Raw genomic sequence first — 22,541 nt, 5'->3', positions numbered from 1 at the left:
AAATATAAAGAAACCAAAAATGTATAAAAATGACAAAAGCACATAACAAAATGACTAAAATCTAAACTAAAATGAAAATATCAAAATTCTAAAAGCTAATTCAAAACTATTATATAATACTATAATAGTGTAAATAATAGAGTAAATAATAATAAACACTGTTTTATAACATGATTTTGCACTTGTTTTGTAGCTAAACTTTACCATTTAAAATTATCATATGTTTTTGACAAATTAGCTCAGAAAATGTGACAAAGGTGCCCAGATTCTGCGGGGCCTTACTAATGCCGAATATTCTGACGTTCTGTTTGGCTGTTATTTGTTAATTTAATAGGGGAGTGTTAAGTGTGTCATTTTGTCTCTCCTCCAGGGCCTCTGGTGTACTTCCTTCAGCAGGTCGACAGAGCTCTGTCCAGGGCCAGTCCGTTCACCGCAGCTGGAGTCGTGGTGGGGACCGTCTATTGGTCGGCCGTTACTTACGGTGCCGTCACAGTTATGCAGGTGTGTTAAAGACAAGATGAGTGAAGCTCAGCTCTCCAGGGCTCTTTTGAACAAGTTTTCTACTCTGTTTTCAGGTGGTGGGCCATAAGAAGGGTCTGGATGTGATGGAGCATGCGGATCCTCTCTTCCTGCTCATGGGTTTGCCCACCATCCCCGTCATGCTGGTACTGGGGAAGATGATTCGCTGGGAGGATTATGTTGTGCGGCTTTGGCAACGACACTCTTCTAAGCTTCAGATCTTCAGCGGGCTTGTACCTGGTATGTGGAAAACAGGGTTAAACTTAGCAATAGTTCATCCCAGTGTTGTTTTTGTTAACTAAATCTAAAACTATTAAAAATGTTTTGTTTTCCATTTTCGTTAATTAATAAAAAATAATTTTTAATAAAACTTTTTAATAAAACTTAAAATAAAAAAACGTAACTATTAAACATTTTAATTATTAAAAATGTAAAAATATTGCCTTGCCAACTTACTGAAATAAGTTAAAGTACTAAAATTACTTAAACTGAAATAAAAATAAAGCTAAATATAATTAAAAAAAACACAAAAACTAATAATAACAAATGCATAATAAAAAATGGATGCAACTTAAACTAAAATTAAAATAAAAAACAAAAACTAATAAATAGAAGCTAATAAAAATGAAAAAAGCACACAACAATCAGTAAAACGAATAAATATTCAAATGTTTATTATACTGTAATAGTATATAAATTATCCTAAAACTAAAATGAAAGCTAAATAAAAACTAATAAGAATGACAAAAGCACATAACCAAATGACTAAAATTACAAATGAAAATAAAGGCAAATTCATTGAAGTATTAAAATTACTAAAAATGAAATGCAAATAAATTAAGCTAAATATAATTTTTTTAATAAAACAAAAACTAATGGAAAGGACAAAAGCACATAACAAAATGACTAAAACTTCAACTAAAATTACAATGAAAACTGAAAAATTGAAAACAGAAGCTAATTTGTTGAAATACTAAAATCACTAAAAATAAAGCTAAATATAAATGTAAAAAATAATAATAAAAAAAATCACATAAAAATGAGCAGACGCACTTACTTTTTCTCATTTATGCATACTAGCAAAACGCCGTCAGTAGTGCTGTTCCTCTATTTCTCACTCTAAAGACTTTGAGAAGGAAGTTTTGAAGATAACATGCCACTCTTGAAGTGTTTATATATGACTTCAACCGGACAGAAGCCAATGTTGATTTTTATTGGGGAAGGTGCCTTTAAGGAATGGTTCATCCAAAAATTCTGTCATTTACTCACCTAAGTTAATTCTTTGAAGTACTAAAATGTTTAAAACTGAAATGAACATAAAGTTAAATATAACTGTTAAAAAAAGTAAAAATGACAATAGCACATGAATAAAGCTTAAATTTCAATTTAAAATGAAAACTGAACTAATGCTAAATATTAATGCTGTTTCTTCCAAAAATGTAAATTCTGACATTATTTATTCACCCTGTCATTCCATTTGATATGTATAAATATGTGGTGGTGGATAGCTCATTTTTTGGGTAAACCATTCCTTTAAACCGTCTTAGTATTTATGATTCTTTATCATAATCATACTGTAAGCTTATGCTAATAATAATAATAATAATAATATTAAAAAGCATCATTTTTGAAGCAAAAAAATATAATTTGTTTGTGCAGGTATGGGCCATCCTCTACCCCGCATCCCAGTGGAGGGCAGTTACGGAGGAGACCATCTCTCTGTGTCTCGCACCCTTTGCGGCGCCCTCATCTTCCCCTCCATCGCCAACCTTGTGGGACGCCTCCTATTCCGCAGGGTCACGTCAAACCTGCAGCGCACCATCCTGGTGAGAGTCGAGAGCGGCAAGCGTCTACAATACAACCTGGAATTTCATTAGGAAGTGTGAATCCTAACCCACTTTTCCTCTTCTAGGGTGGCATTGCATTCGTGGTGATCAAGGGAGTGCTTAAAGTATATTTCAAACAGCAGCAGTACCTCATCCAGGCCAACAGACACATCCTGAATTACCCAGAGCCCGAGGGACGAGCAGATGCCACTTTTGAGGACGACAACGAAAACAGTGGCAATGAATGAAGATAATGCACTTGAGGAAATCAACAAATGCACTGTAGTATAGGATTCTCAGAATAAAGAGAGACATATTTACGGATGTATAAAGACATAATTTCTCAGCTTCACATGGCTCTAAATCAGCACAAACACATGTCTGCTATGTATTACTAAAATGCAAGGATGACTGAAATTCTTTTATCTGTGAGAAACGTTTGATGGGGTGTTAAAGTGCCTGTAATAGCAAAATACACCAGTAGATGGCGACAAATGCAAAGCTGGTAACTGCACTGTGCACTGATGTCTCTGATGAAGACATTGTAATTTAGGCTACAAATGTACCAGCAGAATCATGTAAGCATTTTGAGAATGAGTTAATTGATTCTGATTGAAGATAATAAGCAATGGCTATATAATGACAAATAAAGGATGATAAACCCAAAAACTTGGACTTTAATGCTTTTAAGATGTGGTTTACCGTCATTGTTTTCAATCTAGAAAGAACCATCTGGACCATTTCACTGAAAATTGAAAGAAATAACAAGAAAAATATTAAATATTACTATATTTGCCTATTTTAGTCCTATTAAATTGTTTGTTTGTTTTTTGCATTCAATTTGTGACATTGTTTTCATGACGATTAAGTGTATTTTCAGCCCAAATTCAAATGAATTGTAATGCACTTATTTTGTTTTGTAATTGTTGTTACAAAAAAGTTATTTTCATTGTTTCTCATTATGTTAATACAGAAGGCCTTCACTGTATTTAAACTAAAAATATTTAATTATTGTAAAACGATTTCAATAGTAAAACTAGCTTAAAGGCAGTACAATAAAAGTCATGATGTAATGAAATCAAACAGAAAAAAAAAACTAGCATAATTTGTCACCATCATGAGATTTTAGTCATGAAAATAATTTAACAATGCAACCAATCTTAATAGTCCTAAAATGTGATTATTTTCTTTATGTTTAATACTTATGTTTCTCTTTTGACTTTGGGGTGAGTCTTGTGAAGTGAAAAGCTGTGTGTTTGAAATTAAACCATCAATGCATTTTTAACTTCAAATCTTTGCTTCTGGCTACAGTATTTTTCACAACTTTTTGTCCAGTGAAAAAGTCATCTCGTCTGAATCAGGAGAGAAATATGCACAGATAAAGCACCGTTTACAATTGAAAACAGTTCTAAAAAACATGTAGAATTTTGATGTGAGAGGACAACAGGAGATGGACTTTTTCACTGGAGGAAGTGTTAATATGGATTAAAGACGTATTTGTGTTTCGTACAAACACAACTTTTTGCTTCAGAAGATGGTAATTGTCGGACTGGCATCATGTGGATTACTTGTAGATTATTGTGATGTTGTTATCAGCAGTTTGGACTCTCATTCTGACGGCACCCATTCACTGCAGAGGATCCATTGATGAGAAAGTGATGGAATGCTACATTTCTCCAAATCTGTTCCGAAGAAGAAACAAACTCATCTACATCTTTGATGGCCTTCAGCAAATGTTAATTTTTGGGTGAACTATACCTTTAAGTAACAAGTAATGATGTTTGTCTTAAATAGAAGTGTTAAATATCTAGTTGCAGGGGGTGAGGTGACGGGCAGAATTGTCTCGCTCCCCTCCAGCGGGTTTGGCAGAGCCCTTCATCACCTGCTGTCGGCGAGCGGCATCACACCCTCTGTGCTTTCCGGCAGGCCCTTTGAAGGAATGGCAAAGACAAGGCTGAGGAATAATCTGGCCCGCTTCTGATCTCTTATTTCTTTATTTCGAGAACGAGAGGGGGAAAAAACTATGAATAATGCAAAAGTTTGCAGATGGTAAACGGCTGGCTGGGAGAAAAGACAGCAGAGGGAGTGCAATCGGCTCACCCAAGATGACTTCATTTGGGTTTAAAAATACACCCCTGCTCAAAGCCGTAGAACTGGAGCACCGCTCAACTTAACTCACAAACCATCTAAAACAGTCCTCTGGGATTGTTGTCTCCCATTTTTAAAGATCTCTGGCAAATATAACCACGGGAGACAGGCTTTGTTGAAGCTGCCAAACGTACAACGTTTGTGACGCAGAAAATCCCACAATTCATCTGTCACTTACGGGATATAAACATCCGATGTAATACTACGCACAAACAAAAGTTTTCATTTGTACAGAAAAGTGTAAATAAATGCCTTGATTTTAAAGCATTTTGACCAAATATGAAATCAAAGGATTTGGATGGCTGAATCATGCATTTACATATACTGTAAATGACATACAATGATTCATGTCACAGCCTTAAAGCAACCCCCTTTTTTTAGTGGTCTGTCTTGATGCTCCAGATGAAAAGAAATGTAGTTTGAGCGATGAAAAGTAATGAGTGAAGGAACATAAAAAGAGACAGTCCATTTGTAAGAATGGCAATAAAATAATGCTGCAATATCCAGCTGCTATGTAAAAAAAAGATAAAAGGCAATTTCTGTGAAATATATAATTAGGCTGTGACTTTAGATTTACATCTTAAAGGAGTCATATGATGCGATTTCAATTTTTCCTTTCTCTTTGGAGTGTTACAAGCTCTTGGTGCATATAGAAGATCTGTAAAGTTGCAAAGACTAAAGTCTCAAATCCAAAGAGATATTCTTTATAAAAGTTAAGAGTCAGCCACACCTACCTAAAACGGCTCGTTCTAACACGGCTTTCACCGTGGACGAAGCGGAGTCCAGCCCGGGGTCGCCACATGTGGTTGCCGCAAACCCGCCGGACGCTCCTTCGTCGAATCCGCCGGCCGCGCCATTCTCAAGCTCACCGGCCTCCGCTCACTCAAGCCCACCGTGTGTGACTCTGTGTTTCATTGTGAAAGCGAAACTACTTTGTTTGGCCTTCCAAAAGGGGACACGACTAGAAATCAGTGGTTAAGTTGTATTTACAACACTGTTCCAGAACACTTCAATCCAAATATTCAGATGTGTGCAGCACATTTTATGGAGGACTGTTTCCTGATCCTGGTAGAGTAGACTACAATGCCGACTGTTCTGACTCACAGACTGTAAGTAAGTTTTTTATATTTAAAGAATTTGCCACTGACGATTCAAATGCGAGTTTTGAGCAGTGTAGAGTAGCGTTTGTAGTTTGTCATTTCTCCGATCACAAATGCAGACTTGGTTTTATGTTTACGCGGCGCGATGCAATGCAACGCCGGGACAAGGCATCACAATATGGCAAGGGACGTAACATTTTCGTCACACGCTTGAGGTATTCGGCCAATCACAATGCACTGGATAGCTGGCCAATCAGAGCACACCTTGCTTTTCAGACCGATGAGCTTTGTAAAAATCGACGCGTTTCAGAAAGGTGGGGCATAGAGGAGAAGCAATAATGTACAGTATGTGGAAAATAATATGTTTTTTGAACCTTAAACCGCATAAACCCATTTCATTACACCAAATAATGTTCTTTTTAGCAACATCATATGACCCCTTTAAGTAAAAAACAAATACAATCGTAGATATGTTACTATACATACTTTGTAGTACAGAACGTTGTATAGTGGAAACATATAAACAGCAGAACAGAAGAAAAAAAGCGTGTTATCTAACCAATGGCTTATTATAACTTTGATTATAACTCATAAATGGGTCATTTTTGTTCTGTGGCACATTTTTTAATCTGTAACTCTTAAAGCATAAACATTCCCTAATTAAGTATTTCCATAAAAGAGTATATCAGTATTTCAGAACGAGGCACTGGTCAAGGTCAGACTCTTAAACTTTATGAATTATAATAAATGAGTAATTTACACAACAGCAAGAATAACAGTATGGAAATAAAAAGCTAATGTTAGCCAGTTAGCCATTGCTCAGGGATTAGAAGCTAGCATGCATAGGGATTGTATTATCTTTTAAAATTTTGATTTCACACAGATTTTTGTTATGTCAAACAGGATAAAACGTGAAACAAATCAACTTATAATACAATAAATCTTAACAAAATTCATCAAATCCATAATACTTACCGATTCTCAAACGATGGTTTTCCCTCTAAAATAACATCACTTCCTGGAGGACAATGTGATTAAAGGAACACTCCACTATTTTTGAAAATAGGCTCATTTTCCAACTCCCCTAGAGTTAAACAGTTGAGTTTTACCGTTTTCGAATCCATTCAGCCGATCTCCGGGTCTGGCGGTAGCACTTTTAGCATAGATCATTGAATCTGATTAGACCGTTAGCATCTCGCTCAAAAATGACCAAAGAGTTTCTATATTTTTCCTATTTAAAACTTGACCCTTCTGTAGTTACATCGTGTACTAAGACCGACGGAAAATGAAAAGTTGCGATTTTCTAGCCCGATAGGGCTAGGAACTATACTCCGTAATAATCAAGGAACAGCAGGCACAATGATATTATGCAACGCCAGCGAGATGCTAACGGTCTAATCAGATTGAATGATCTATGCTAAGCTACAGCTAAATGTGCTACCGCCAGACCCGGAAATCGGCTGAATGGATTCAGTAATACTCGACTGTTTAACTCTAGGGGAGTCGGAAAATGAGCCTATTTTCAAAAATAGTGGAGCGTTCCTTTAATAAACTGGCTTTTGCCTGTTAAGAGTCTAAATGGATGGTTTAACCTCTATGTTTCTTAACTGATAATATGATCAAATAATAATAATATAATTACAATAATATAATATAATAAACTATTTTCTATTGTGCCTTTAAAAAGTATCATCTCAAAGTGCTTCACAAGAATAAGATTAAATAAAACATACAATTATACAATCAATGCATTAAAGAAAACGAGATACAAAAATAAAATACATGCTATCAAAAGATCAACAAAAAGATAAATTTTCCATGTTAATTTCCATGTTAAAAATGGCATGTTCAATATTTCATCAATAAACCACATGAAAATCTGCTGAATAGCTAAAGTAATGGCCTCAAACATCAAAGACTCTCAAAATGTGCTTCATTTGCAAGTAAATCTGATTGCAGAAAGACTATAGGGGAGATTCTGTCATATCAAGCTGTACACACCCAGGTGAAAAAGAAATATATTTGTGCTTTTTCAGACATACTTACTATATTTAAATTATACTATACTAAATGCATATTAAATGTATTATTTTGAAACAACTTTAAGTATATTAAGTGTATTTCAAGATATGCTTAAGTTTGATTTTAATCTTTGTAATATATTTAATATATTGAAATTGTGTTAAAATGGAACCACTTTATATATGATGTTGAAATCCTTGTGGGAATTTCAGAAATATATATTAGAAAATAAAGGCGTCAAGCTTGAACAAATGTATAAACACCTAGCTTATTACAATTAATGTATGAATTATATGTATTCATGTATGAATAAACATACATGTCATGAACAACAGCCTAATCAACCAAAGTAGCATAACCTTTTAAAAAGTATGCTTGTGTTTAGTATATCCCTTAAACGTGTAATTAAAAATATATTTATTAACATAGTATTTCTACTATACTTTTTAGAAATATACTAATAGTGTGCTTGTGTTTAGCATATTCCTTAAAAGTGTAACTAAGCATATATTTATTACCAAAGTATTTCTAGTATACTTTTTATAAATACATTAAAAGTATGCTTCTGTTTAGCATATTTCTTAGAAGTATAACTAAGCATATATTTAATACAAATGTACTTCTAGTATACTTTTTAGAAATATTAAAATGCAATTCAATATATTTTTATTGTACTTCAAATAAGCATGTTGGGAATACAAATGTATTATAAACATACTACTTGAATTTCAAGTATATTTTTAATACATTTAATACTACGTCTTTTTCACCTGGGATCAAAAGATCAACAAAAAGATACATTTTCCATGTTAAAAATGGCATGTTCAATATTTCATCAATAAACCACATGAAAATCTGCTGAATAGCTAAAGTAATGGCCTCAAACATCAAAGACTCTCAAAATGTGCTTCATTTGCAAGTAAATCTGATTGCAGAAAGACTATAGGGGAGATTCTGTCATATCAAGCTGTATCAAAGCCGCCAAGGCATCTTTAGATGACGTTTGAATAAATATAATGCAAGAGGGCCTCATTTTCGATTAGAGCAGCGCAGATAACCCACGGCAAACCCTCTGGAAAACGATGATTATCCGTTTTCTATAATCTCAAAGCTCTCCTTTGCTGGTGCGTCCCCTGAGGCTTTGGCCTACACATAAATGTACCGAACCAATGGAGGATTGTCTTCAAACACTTCACTTTCAGATATTGTTGGAGATGTGCTGGAAATCAATGGCAATTTAAAATAAGTGCATCTTATCGAGAATGAGAAAACAAGATTAGGTAAAGAGCTTTTATCTGTGTGCCACACGTTTCATCTCCTCTAATAAGAAAACCGCGGCAGCAGTGAAAAGAAATGGGACGCGTGAGACAACAAATCAAGTGACCTGAGAGTAATAACACCTCTGAACAGAACTCCTTGACCTGGACTCCGTTCACGGAAGAATGGATGTGATTTCAGCACCTGGGATGTCATGTCACGGACAGCACACTGAAGAGCGGCATGATCTGGTATAATAAAACCGCTCTCTGTGACAAAATGCAAGATGTCCTTTTGACCAATGAACTTCCATGACCTTTATATATTTTTTCCAGTTGTTTATGATTATAATGGTTTAAAACATTTATTTTGCATGACAATCTTTCAAGATATAAAAAATAAAATTACAATCAAAAATTTTTTTATAATATTTTTTTTTAATAAAGCAACATTTTTTGCTTAAAGAAAATGTTCATTTATATAATAATATAAAAAATGTAGTTTAGGTATTTAAAAATGTTTGTGTTTTTTTTCCCACTTTTTTTATAGTAAGACTTACTATACTGAAATAATGAGAATCATCATTGAGATTAATTACCAATGAACTTCCATGATATTTAAATGTTTTTTCCCCCCAGTTGTTTATGATCATGAGGGTTTAAAAAAATTATTTTGCGTGTTAAGTCACATGAAATATTTTAGGTTTTTAAACATTTTTAGTGTTTTTTTACAGTATTACTTAACAAATAATATATTAATATAATGTGAATTTAGTAAGACTCACTAAGAATAATTACTCAATTGCTAAAAAAAAAAAGAAAAAAAACATTAATCTGGATTCAAATCACTTTTAAACATCGCCAATAAAACAAAATAAGTCCCAATGTGAATGTTTATCCCTGAGGAAGATGATTGTTAGTCAATTTTGTAAGACATTCTCATACATAATAGTTATTAGCAAATATATAACTCCCAATGTGTCAAAATTTATATTTATTTTCATGCTCTTCCCCTGACTTTTAATAATTGCTATGACCTTTATAGAAAAGCATACCTATAGATCAAACAGCGCATGGATCTAGCAACACTTATATCATGGGTTAATAATGAGGTAATAAAATGCATACCATGAATGCAAAGCACAAGCACAAAACCACAATTTTAATATTCCCCATGTTTTCCACCACCTCAGGGATGCTGTAAAACATCTTCACTCTTGTATCTGTTAATTGCTATTGCAGGATGCATATTGCCTCAAACTGAATAAACTGACTAGTACCTTGATGGGCATCAAAAAGATGATGCCTCAGGAAGAATGTTACCTACATTTAGTGGCTCATGCATCAGTAATACAAGCACATCTGCTGTATATGCAAATAATTTAATCTTCAGTAATGAGCGGAAAAGCATGCAACGTAATTACCAACAACGGCACTGAACAAGAGAGTGAAGACGAACAAGAAAAACAGTTACTGGCATTACATGGATGTCATGTTTCCAAATGTATTTGCGCTTTCAGAACTACCATTAATAAGGCAACAAGAACGTCAACACCAAACGCCTTTGTTAGAAACTGAACTTCAATCATCAAGAAAATATTTAATACCAAACTGGCATTGGCACAGTCATGTCTCTATTGTAGCAGAAGATGGATGTGTTGTTAAGCTAACACCAATGCTCAATATGTTTCCCAATATTACAGAGGCACCATTCAAAGTTAAAATGCAGCACAAGCTGTCTCACCAAAGCAACACAATAAATAGTAATAGCTACAATTCATTAAACAACAACACAAACAACAACAACAAAACCAGACATGAACAGAAGAAATACTTTGGTGAGGGCACCGATTCCCTGCTATAGTGATTTTAATGAATAACAAAGAATTGTACATGAAAAGTACTTTCATTATAACAACAACTTGCTGTTTGATGTGAAATGTCTGGTGCGCAATGAACGCTAAAACAATCAAGCCTCATAAATCAGTCCTTCCTTTCCTAACATAACAGCCTGAAAGTGTCATCAGAGGAATAATCACATTCTTGATGGAATATTTATCCCGTACAAGTCGTACACGGAGACAGGAATGGCACCCTGACTACCCTAGCTGTCATTAAAATAAATAAATAAATAAATAATTCACACCATGTTCCAGACCTGGACCCCGGAAAACACGGCAACAGTGGGTTGAGGTTGTTTTTAGATCTCTTGGGTATGAACTGATGCAGAAACCCACATAGAGATTCCACGTCTCCATGGAAACAGTGCCAGCTCATCCTCAACCCATCCCCTCATTCTTCCCTCCGTTCCTGCCGTCTCTTTAGCAGTGAGCACACTGTTCCGTTCTCATCAGAGAGCCCCGCTGCATGGACGACACCTTGGTGACATCAGTGGCAACCGTCGAAAGTGGGAAGCTCTCGTAGGTCTCTGGAACGCCCCAGCCACAATGGCAGCGTTGAAGCATCACCTTCAGCTCCTTCTGGAAGTTGGTGTTGAGGAAGCCATACACCACCGGGTTCACGCAGGTAGACGCCATTGCCGTGAGGTGGCAGGCTGAGAAGATGACGTCGTGCTGGCAAGAAGGAAGCACATGGTGGTACCAGTCAAAGACGGTGTTGAAGACGTTGAGCGGCAGCCAGCAGAGAGCAAAAGCGACCACGATTACGACCAACATGGCGTTGACGCGCTGAGCGCCCCGCGCCTTCCTCTGCCGGGCCTCGGTGGCTTGCTCCACCATGTCTTTCCGTCGGCGTAAACGCAGGAATATGCGCAAGTAGCAGAGTAGAATGAGAAGCAGGGGTAGGCAGTATTGGAAAAGCAGAAGCGAGGTGGTATACGCCAAACGGTTGCGTTCGGACGGCCAGAGCTCCATGCAAATCACGTGGTCGCTGAATGGGTTGAACGGAAGGCTGAGGTTCTGGAACGGGGCGTTAGTGAGGATGTTAAAGGACAGGAAGGGTAGGGAAATGAAGCAGGCCACCATCCAGGTGACACCCACAGCCAGGTAGGAATGGCCTGCGGCGGGCGTCCAGCCGGTGGGGTGGATGATGAGTTGATGCCTCTCCAATGCGATGAGGACCAGCGAGAAGATGGAGACCGTGATGGACATGCACTGCACGAACGGCGTGACCTTGCACAGCGTCTCACCCAGGATCCAGTGATCCATGAGCGTGTAGATGACCGTCACGGGGAGGCACACCACGCACATGAGGATGTCGGAGCAAGAGAGGTTGGCGATGAGGATGTTGGTGACATTCCTCATCTCCTTCTGTCTGGATATGATGAAGACCAGACAAGTGTTGCCCACCAATCCCACCGCAATAACGGTGCTGTAGGCCACAATCAGAAGGGTCGTGCCACTCACAGAGGGAGGGCAGACGTTGGACTCTGCCCATGTTCTCTGGCCCAACCCAGCTGAGGTGTTGCTGATGTTGTCCGAGTTTGGAGAGGCCTCCATAAGTCCCAAAGTTGTTTGAGGAGCAGCTAGGCGTTCACAAAACTGTTAAACAGCAGATGAAAGATGACTCATTGTTTAGGTCCTTCCATTTATTTGCAGACAGCCAATTGGTTGACCTGGAGGAAAAGGAGCACATAAAGACTGTTAGCTGGCATTAAAATGGACAAAAGTTAACTTTGCAAGTGAGTCTCTGGGAAAGGTTAAGCCCCCTTAATCCAACAGATGTTTGTGGACTTGAAATCTGACCATAAACATCTTGTTTAAGGAGAAAACACTACAAATCTCTCAAGTATTTTCAGCTAATCATTTAATGAATTAGCTAACGTGTATCCACCAAAACACACAATTCATTCTGCTCTAATAACGGCATGAACTCAACTAATACTCTTTGCAAAAAACTCCCTCGGGATGTTGACAGGTCATCCTGTCTGTTAAGCTGACAGATGGAGGTCTCTCTCAGTAGAATTCTCTCTTTATCCCTTTTATCTCAGAGTTCTCTTTTCTTTGCCCTAATATGGCTTTTATGTGATAAAAGCAATAAAAATAATCATATCTCAAACTACAGATTTAAAAGATGTTGACGTATTAGCACATTTTTACACAGTATTTACTTGACAGGTTTACCTTGTCAACCTCAGTCAGTCTGAAGGGAATAGAGAATCTTATTCAATAAAATACTAGAACTGAATGATCATGTAATAATGTTCAGTTCCGTTAAACGGTTTCGTTTTAATAAATGGTACTGTACTTTACAATAGTGTTACCAAAAACGGTATTATTTTTGTTAAGTACTGTATGTTTGTATAGTATGGAAACATACTCAAAACATACAAAACAAATGCAATTGTTAAGTGAAATTTAAACAGATTTGTTAAACTCCTAACTATTTCCTATATACTTTAGTAAGCAGTGCATCTAACTTGACTTCACTTGACTCCTGTAATGCATACAGATTGGCAAAAGCATCAAATATTTTACTCCCGCAGTCACTTTGGATAATTTATTCCTTGCACCGACCACTCTGAGTTTCTGGATTGAGTAAGTGTTGTAATTAAGCCACTGCTAATATCCTCTCTCTCCTCCAAACCAACTGTCAGGAGTTTCACACCAGCTTATTACGTCATTCATCTCACATGGAGTGGGAAGCTGATTCAGGGAATGCCTTACTGAGAGTATCTACTCCAAAGTTTCAATCCTTCACAGCTCTAAAGAGCATAATTTATCACACAATCTTTTAAAGAGGACCTCTACAATTTGCATTTTTGCCAGTGAAATAAGAATGAAAAAGTGCTTTTTAATGCAGCAAAAGAGTGCTTCCGGTTTTGACTACAAATTTTGAAGGAAAATAAATAAATAAATAAAATAAGTGGTACTTTGCCATGAAAAAAACTTAGCAATACAAGCCTAGGGTGCTCTGAGTGATTGCCAGGGCATTGTTGTGCAGTAGCTAAAATGTTCTGAGTGGTTGTTAGGCCATTGCTAGATGTTTTGGATGGTTTTGTTCTTAGTGGTTGCTATTGTATTGCTAGATCTCTGATAAGACTATTTGCGGTAGCTAAAGGGTTTAGAGTGGTTGCTAGGCCAGTACAGAGCATTCTGAGTGGTTCCTTGTGTGTTGCTATGTGGCTGCTAGACGTTTCAAGAGGTTGCCAGTTCATTGCTATGTGGTAATTAAAGTGTTCTAAGTGGTTGCCAAGGTGTTGCTATGTAGCAGCTAGATGTTTTGAGTGGTTGCCAGGGCACTGTTAGGCGGTAGCTAAAGGGTTTTGAGTGGTTGCCAGGACAGTGCAAAAATTTTTGAGGGTACTTCTCAATCAGCTCCCTAGCTCCAGACTTCGTGAATCAGTATATCGTGCACACAAATCCGGTCCCTGGTAAGTACCCTATCTCACTGCACATTGGGACAGTGATTACTCATTTTCCGGCGACATGACTACATACAACGTCAATGGACAACATTGTAGAAGGTCATTGCTGGAATTAATCAACAACAGGCAGGACCCATTTCTTTTTTATATTATTTGTATTCTCTTTAAACACATTGTTCTGTTACATGTCCATACAACATTTCAGCCGAATATTAATTATAAACATTAGATGTGTTCACTACCTGTCTAGCGATGTGTGTTTATGCTGAAATATTGTAAAAAAAAAAAACGGTTTGTCTTTTCAAATCTTCTATCGCGTATCATTATATTTATTGAGCTGGCTCGTGTGATTTATATTTAGCGCTTCAGAAATGTGACTTCATTTCCGGTAAGGGAGCATAGTGAGCATCAATGCTCACTAGTTTTTGCGGTGCATTGTGGGATTTTTCAGGGCGCGAACATTCCAGTGGACTGGAAGGATTTTGCTATTGAGACAGCCCTTAAAATCCGACTGCCTGATCAGTGCCCTGACTACTGAACTAGGGAGCTGATTGAGACGCACCTTGGGTGATTCCCAGAGCATTGTATGTGGTAACTAATGTGTTCTAAATGGCTGTTAAGGTGTTGCTATGTGGCTGCTAAATGTTTTGAGTGGCTGCCAGTGCATTGTTATGTGATAACTCAAGTGGTCTAAGTGGTTGGTAAGGTGTTGTTATGTGGGTGGGTGTTATGAGTGGTTGCCAGGGTATTGTTATGCAGTAGCTGAAGTGTTCTGAGTGGTTGCTAGGTTGCTGCTAGACATTTTGGGTCGTTGCTAGGCCATTGCTAGATGTTTTGGGTGGTTGCCAGGTGTTTACTAGAGTGTTCTTAGTGGTTGCTATTGTGTTGCTAGATGTCTGATAAACGATTTGGTTGGTTGCCAGAGTGTTCTGAGAGGTTGCTAGGGTGTTGCTATGTGGCTGCTAGACATTTCGAGTGGTTGCACATTATACGGTTGCTAAAGTGTTCTGGGTGGTTGCTAGGGTGTTTCTAGGTGGTTAGTCTAAGGATCCACACCCAAATGTCTATTCTGGTCCCTAAATATGGCTTGGATCTCTTCTTTAATGCAATATTGGCACTTCCCAATAATGTTTCACATCAGTAAACCAACACAATTCACTATATATTAAATATGCAATATATTGATATGAAATGTATGCAAATGTGACATTATAACTGGCAAAAAGAATTTGAATGATTTGTCTATTTAGCTAGATTTATATAACTATTTAAACTGGCTAAACCATTAAAAACCTTTATTAAAAATGCCAAAATAAAATGTGTAGAAGAAGTCACTAATGCAGTAAAGCATTCTAAGATAGAGGTCAGATGTGAGAACATAATATATCTGATATATGATACCTCTGATAGATGTGTCCTTCAGAGGATATAAAGTTTCGTATTATCACAGCACTGACATGCTGAGATATAATGGCATATATCAGAGGCAGCAGTATCAGAGGTTTGTGTGTGTGTGGAGAGAGTGACTCAAGAATTTAAGGGAGTGTGTGAAATTACATAAGGCAGAACTAAATTAATCATCTAATTTTCATATCACACAGACAAGTCTGAGCGACATGCTTTCATAACCGTACATAGAGATTCGCTACTTGTGCAAATCAAATGCTCATTGTCATTTGAGATAAAAAGAACTGAGGAAATTAATAAACCAAAAAGACAAAAACGAAGGCAAATGAGTTACAGTGTTTCCAGCAGACATTTAAATCAAGCTGAGGTCAAAAAGCACATTTTAAGGGAACAGTTCACCCAAAAAATGAAGATTCCGTCATTATTTATTCACCTTCTTATCGTTTATATATACTTGGTTTGGAGAGATTGTTTAATCTTTCATACAATTATATGAAAGATTACACAGTCTCTCTCTAAATATATCATTGTATGAAAGATTACACAATCTCTTGGCTTTACTGCCTATTTGTCAACTACCCCTATATATGTTAATTTTTTTATGTGAACTGTCCCCTTAACATGAAAGCTCATATAAAACTCTTCTCACAGAGAGCTAAAAAAATATACCAAAAAATACGCAACCGGACATTTAGCATTATTTGTGAGCTGCTGACTAAGTCTACAAGGTCAGATCCAATTGATTAGGTCAGAAAACAAAAGAGTGAATTGTGCCAAAGTGCTTTCTTCTTCCATTAACCTTGAAGAGTTCGACTCTTTTGACAGAAGCTCTAGTAGCTCATTAGCTTGTTCCTCATGATTTGGATCCTGTCATTCTCACTGTAGCTGTAAGTTTCTTGTCAGGCAGCTAATAAGCTGACAACAACTACTGCTATCAAACACTTTGGTCAGGCATCAAGTATTACTGAGAGAAGAATCTTGCCTCTCCAGGAGAATATTAATGTTTTTCGGCAACCTTTTTATTGGTACCTTATTGTGCTTGCAGACATTAAAATGCTATTTGACTCATATTAGCGGCTGTGAGTCACTTGGGTAATTGACAGCTTTATAATGACCTTGAGATACGCCAGGCTTATCACAACCTCTGATTAAACAGACTCTTGATGGTACTGTTGAGTCAACAACTAATAACGTGAGCGATCAAACCTAATAGTCTTAAGATGACTGTTGTCTTGAAGTGTTTAATTTTTTCTCTTTTAAAATACTTATTCCAATCTAATCTTAAAGGAATAGCTCACCAAAAAAACAAATTCTGTCATCATTTGATGATTTTTCGTACAATGTTTTTTTTTTTCATACAATGTCAGTGGTGTCCAATGACTTTGAAAATATCTTCTTTTGTGTTTCACAGAAGAAAAACACTCATACAGGTTTGGAATGACAAATGACAACTACTGTATACGCTGTAAAAATGATTTTTCTAAATGTTTTACAAGAAGATACTGTTTCAGTCTTCATATTTCATATTTAATCCAATGTGTTACTTGCTGTTTCTTTGTAATTATTTGTGAAATTTACTAACAACTTCTGAGTGAAAACTTTCAGTGTATAAGTGACCATTCGTAGGGTGATTTTCTCAAATAGCGTATAAAAACATTCATTTTTTTGTCTAAACATCCCGACCAGCCCAAAACACCTACACTGTGCCATGCTCTCCTAAATTGTCTGACAGTTTGCTCAATTTTCGCCTGATCGATGCTAATACGAATAATGAAATCCCAGATTTGCATTCAAGGAGAACTCTGGTCTCTATCTAGACCATCTAAAAATCTAATATTTTCCACTATAATCTTTATAAAAAAATAGATCTACTGTTGCTGTCAGGGATGGAATCACATTTTGATTGAGTAGTGTATCCCTGAGCTATTCTGATAACCATACAAACACATTTCCACTGATGATGCTCTTTACACAGACAGCAATTACAGATTCAACAACCTTGGATAGCTGGAAATCATCTCTCTTTCTTTGGAATTAGCTCTCTCGACCTTCGGCAAAAGGACAATGACATGCCGCAAATGGCAGTTAAAAAACAGTGTTATGGATGTAGGTTCATGGCCAGAGAAGCCCTCAGCATCTCTGATTGAAGAGGAACAGCGTGGCTCTCTGCTGTAGTGGATTTACATCAGTTCTGAGGAACACTGCTGAGTTTCCATAAATATGAGTCTCCCTATTGGATGGTGGAAGGGCAGTTCACTACATAGGTTGCACACTGAAGGTAATAGCCATGTTGAAATACCTCAAAGTGGCCCGAGGCAATGTGTTTCAAATCCATCTGGGCAGGCCAACTATACAGAGACAAGTCAATTTATCAGAAAATCATGGTTGTAGAATAGCTGCTCTATGGCTCCAGAGTAGGCTATTATGAGGGAGGACGTGAAAATAGCAGGAAAGAAAGTATAAAGCTATGCTAGAAAATATTTATATAAAAATTCCTTAAAGGAACAGTTCCAGTTCACCAAAAAACGAAAATTCTGTCATTTACTCACCCTCAAACCTACTCACTATCATTATATATCCTTAAAATGTGTGCATATATGCATACAAATGGTAGTTTGCATGTGTGTGTGTGTGTGCATGTGTACAAAAACTATCATTCAAAGGTTTTGTGATCAGTAAGATTTTAATAATACTTTTATTCAGAAATGATGCATTAAATTGATCTAAAGTGACAAAGGCATTTATAATGTTACAATGTTAATTTCTGAAGGATCATGTGACACTAAAGACTGGAGTAATGATGCTGAAAATTAAGCATTGCATCACAGGAATAAATTACATTTTAAAATCTATTCAAATAGAAAACACTTGTTTTAAATTGTGATAATATTTCACAATATCACGTTTTTATTGTATTTTTTGTTCAAATAAATGCAGCCTTAACGAGCATAAGAGACTTCTTTCAAAAACTTTTTTTTTTTTAAACTGTACCCACCCCACACTTTTGAATGGTAGCGTGTATATGTTCACCATATCTAGGCCTATTTATATACAGTATTCCATTACATCTTGAAAAGAAAAGCATCAACATTCATTCCACAAATAAAAGCAAATAATACAGTTTTGAAATGACATGAGAGTGACTAATTGATGACTGAATCTTAATTTTTGACTGAACCTTTTAATTTTTTTTTAAATTTGTGACAAGCTTTTCGGAGCATTGTTAAAATGTCAGATTTTGAGCCACGGGGATGTGGTAAAAACTCAGGCCACCCACCATCTCAAAATTCAGCCCATCCTCTGTCTAACTGCCATGGGGTGTCCTTTAAAGAATCTCAAGGTGTCACCTCGCTCCTTAGGAGACGGGTGTTCAGAATGCACCGGGGGACGGCTTAAGCATAACACAAGTGTCATAAAGAAAAAATAGTGCTTTAGACACGTCATCTTCATCCGACTGATGAAGTTTGACAATCCGTCGAAATGTGTTACATACATCCAGTGACCTTTGATGTTTTCATCAGCACCTTTTTAGTTTGGGAAGCTTCCCCTCACAGGCTAATGCGGTTTCACATCAGACAGACATATGATCTCTGCCCATTGAAAACACCCTCAACACAGCACACGTAAAGACTTCTTTTCACCTTGAACCTCCTCACCCTCTGCTGGAAAATATGAAAGGTACATGAACAATCAATGATCTACAGAAAGGTCTATAGAAATACACCTTATAATGTATGTTGCAATGGTTCTCAAATGGTTTTGCTGCAAGATGGAGATTTCACATCGAACACCAAGAACGAACCCAACCTAAAATCACTTATTATGACACATGTACTGTAATATAGTCTACACGATTTTTCATTGGACATCAAGTATGAACCGACCCAAAATCACTTCTTATGCCACATGTAATGTAGTCTACAGCATATTTTTCAGTTTTGTTCCATTTCTTATAATGCAATCCCAGTTTGACTAACTTCATTAAAATGACACATAAATTAGAGCCTTTGGCGTCAAGAGCAAAAGATATTCAAGGCATTTCTTCTCCCTTTTAAAGGTTGACATGGCCATATATTTTGCTACCTCAATTTTATGGTTAGATGCATTTTATTTTTTGCATTTAGCATCTTTTTTCCACTGATATGCGACCCATGTATATCGATCCACCAGTTGAGAATCACATACTTCCATTTAAACTACATAAACTTAACATGCTATGACCATCTGTTGCTATTGTGCACATTTTAATTTCAAAATAGGTTATAATAGTTTTCTGCCATTACCATTCTTCCACCTTGTGCATGAAATCTTCTATGAAATGCAGCTCAATACTACGTATTGCTCATATAACATGTAAGATCACAACAGAACAATCCCTGTGGTCAAGTAAAAAACCCTTGAACTCAGTACTGAATAATGCAAGGGGCGTCTGAAACTAATCTTAGATGGCTTATTGCTAGATGATAACTGTACCCCACTATGTCTCGACTGAAGGGTCTGTCTGAATCGAGATACGGTCTCCTGGAAATAAGTAATGGTCTATTTTAAGAGAAAAGGAAACCATAATCACCATTACCTTGAGATCCTTTCACACCTGTCAATCAAACCGCTGGGAGGGAGAAACCGTAATAAACGCTCCACAAGGGCAGACATCATTCTTAGTCTATATAAAGTGCAATAACATACTTCTCACCCTCACATTATCCTTAATCTTGTCTCTCAAGCTGCACAACCAAACAATCCTCGTGTCTTGTCTTGACAAGAAGCACACATTATCTTTTGAGATTATAGAATTTCAATGCACGCTGACAAGTACATGAGAGGTATTACATTTTAAATCCCACTTGTGGAAATCTCGAGTGCATTTTCTGATTATTCTTTCCCAGAATTACTTTTTGCTCCAATTGTTTCCTCATCACATTCAGCTGTCAACTAGATCATTCTATAAAGTCTCAAATTCCAACTTGGTGGAAAAGGTGAAAACACTCTGACCTCCTTTCAGTTAGAATTTCCATCAACAGATATCAACATTTCCCATAAAGCACCATGAATTGACTTTATGCTCAGATGCTAGATTGTTGGACATTCTTAATGACTTTTCTAATAAGCAGAAGTTTCTTTAAAATACCTTAAGGATAATTCAGCTTTTCTGATTCATTTGTGGGGGGGGGGGGGTTAGCTAAAAGTCCAAAACCACACATTTCATATCACATACCACGATTCAGATTATGAAAATCAGTTGCATAACTACTCCTTAGACGTTTTTAAACTGTGTTCACTTCGCAAATCTGCTCAAATGTAGACAGACACAACATTCATAAAACACAGTTTATGTTATTTCTAAACCTCTACATCACGACATTTTCACCATATACAAAGCGATCTTACCAGTAAAGCTGTGTTTTCTCCAGCGTTGGTGCCGACAGTGCGGTGGAGAGCCCGAACTCGACTAATGCCGGAGGAGGAGGATGCTGAAACCCTGTCCCTGTTCCAGCATCAGCATCAGCATCTGGACGGGACTTCAGGCGTACAGATGGGCAGAAAGTGTCGAGATGAAATGCTGGGAAACTTTGCGTGAATGGGAGTATTGGTGTCATCCTCCCCCTCGCGCGCAGATTTCACGGGCACCTCTGGCTCATCACTCTTTTGGTTGTTGTTGTTGTTGTTTGGATCTCTCTCTCTCAGCAAACGGGCTTGATAGAGCTGCGTGCTAAAAAGAAAGGTTAATTAATAAGATTGTCAATTAAGGCTAATTGATAGGTCACTGCTGTAATGCGACTGTGTTCTTATTAATTATTGATTAAAAGTAAGTGCCTCGTCATTTAGATTTTGAAATTGACAAGGATGTAATAATAAATGATGTGAATTAGGAGTAAAAAGAATAGCCTACATAACGACTCTCATAATAAACATTGCTTAGAAATCCAATCTTTGCGTCCACACGTTGGTTTCACGTGTTTGGAAAAATAAATAAATAAATAAATTCTACAAATAATTTATATTAGTGACGCTAAAAAAAACGTAGGCTAAGTGGTGTAGCCTAACTATCTACTTTTGTGAACGTCGAATATAGGCGTGATTAAACAGCTTTCCAAAAAAAATGAGCGTTCGAAGGTTTTTTTTCTTCTTCATTACAACATCATGAATATTAATACTCAGGGTTAATCCGTTTGGCCCGAACAAAACGTTCATTTGTTTTTGGATTTTCTTACCATGACACAGTGTTGGTTACGCCCAGCTGGCTTTGATTTCACACACGTTTTCAGTATAATTGTTGTAAAAAAAAAAATAATAATAACTTCTTACTCCTACATTTATTTTTACCCAACAATTTCTCAATTTTAATGCTTTTTTAGTATATTTATTTATTTTTGTAACAATCAATGGGCAAACAAAAAAAAACTATGATTTTAATTCAGTAAATAAAATAAATGTCATAGTAGATGAAGATTCATAGTCATGTTTGTATGACTTGCATTTTAATGTACTTTTTAATGACAATGACAAATACAGAAAAAAAAATCACAAGGACCCAGTTAATAAAAAGCAAAGTCATAAAATATAGCCTACATATTCATGTCATGTCAAATTGTATGAAATGTCAGGTCAGCTATTTAAAATAAATATTGTGATAAAAAAAATTTTTTTCATGAAAATTAAATGGATTTTAAGATCAGGTTAAAAAAAACATACATATACATATTTTGTACATATACATAGGATTATAGATTGAAACAGATATTGTTTTTCTCCAACCAGACATTTTTTTCAAAGAAACATTATTTAAGCTTATTTTACAGTTATGCGTAAACTCAAATCCCAGTTCCCCTTCAAGGTAACTCGCACTGCATCCTCTAGTGGACACTATGTGGGGAATGCCATCAGTATGACAGTGTCTGAAGCACGTGTGAAAAAACTCCAAATCCATCATTAGTGG

At 36.5% G+C, this 22,541-nt stretch overlaps 2 protein-coding genes across 2 annotated transcripts in view; one reads left to right on the top strand and one right to left on the bottom strand.

Moving 5' to 3' along the window:
- The window catches only part of LOC107658605 (E3 ubiquitin-protein ligase MARCH5-like), a 4,966-nt gene extending 1,880 nt beyond the window's left edge, over nt 1–3,086 (top strand). Inside the window, exons 4-7 of the mRNA XM_016447211.1 lie at nt 371–501; nt 576–759; nt 2,179–2,345; nt 2,432–3,086. Of these exons, the coding sequence (XP_016302697.1) occupies nt 371–501; nt 576–759; nt 2,179–2,345; nt 2,432–2,593 (644 nt within the window). The 3' untranslated portion in view covers nt 2,594–3,086. The remainder of the gene's footprint in view (nt 1–370; nt 502–575; nt 760–2,178; nt 2,346–2,431) is intronic.
- Nucleotides 3,087–10,257: 7,171 nt separating this feature from the next.
- On the bottom strand, nt 10,258–21,292 carry LOC107658601 (neuropeptide Y receptor type 6-like). Its single transcript, XM_016447208.1, has 2 exons — nt 20,993–21,292; nt 10,258–12,445 (listed from the first exon to the last, which is right to left on the bottom strand). The coding sequence occupies exon 2, from the start codon at nt 12,327–12,329 to the stop codon at nt 11,193–11,195; it is 1,137 nt and encodes a 378-aa protein (XP_016302694.1). The 5' UTR covers nt 12,330–12,445; nt 20,993–21,292; the 3' UTR covers nt 10,258–11,192.
- Between the last annotated feature and the right edge of the window lie 1,249 nt (nt 21,293–22,541).

This window comes from Sinocyclocheilus anshuiensis, unplaced genomic scaffold (genome assembly GCF_001515605.1).
Source record: "Sinocyclocheilus anshuiensis isolate Anshui unplaced genomic scaffold, SAMN03320099.WGS_v1.1 scaffold343, whole genome shotgun sequence".
Classification (NCBI taxonomy): Eukaryota; Metazoa; Chordata; class Actinopteri; order Cypriniformes; family Cyprinidae; genus Sinocyclocheilus; species Sinocyclocheilus anshuiensis.
The sequence above is the reverse complement of the archived record's forward strand: the minus strand, read 5'-3'. Positions and strand labels throughout refer to the sequence as shown.

Excerpts from the sequence above, each read along its gene's own strand:
- LOC107658601 (XM_016447208.1), bottom strand. The coding sequence starts at position 12,329 with ATGGAGGCCTCTCCAAACTCGGACAACATCAGCAACACCTCAGCTGGG.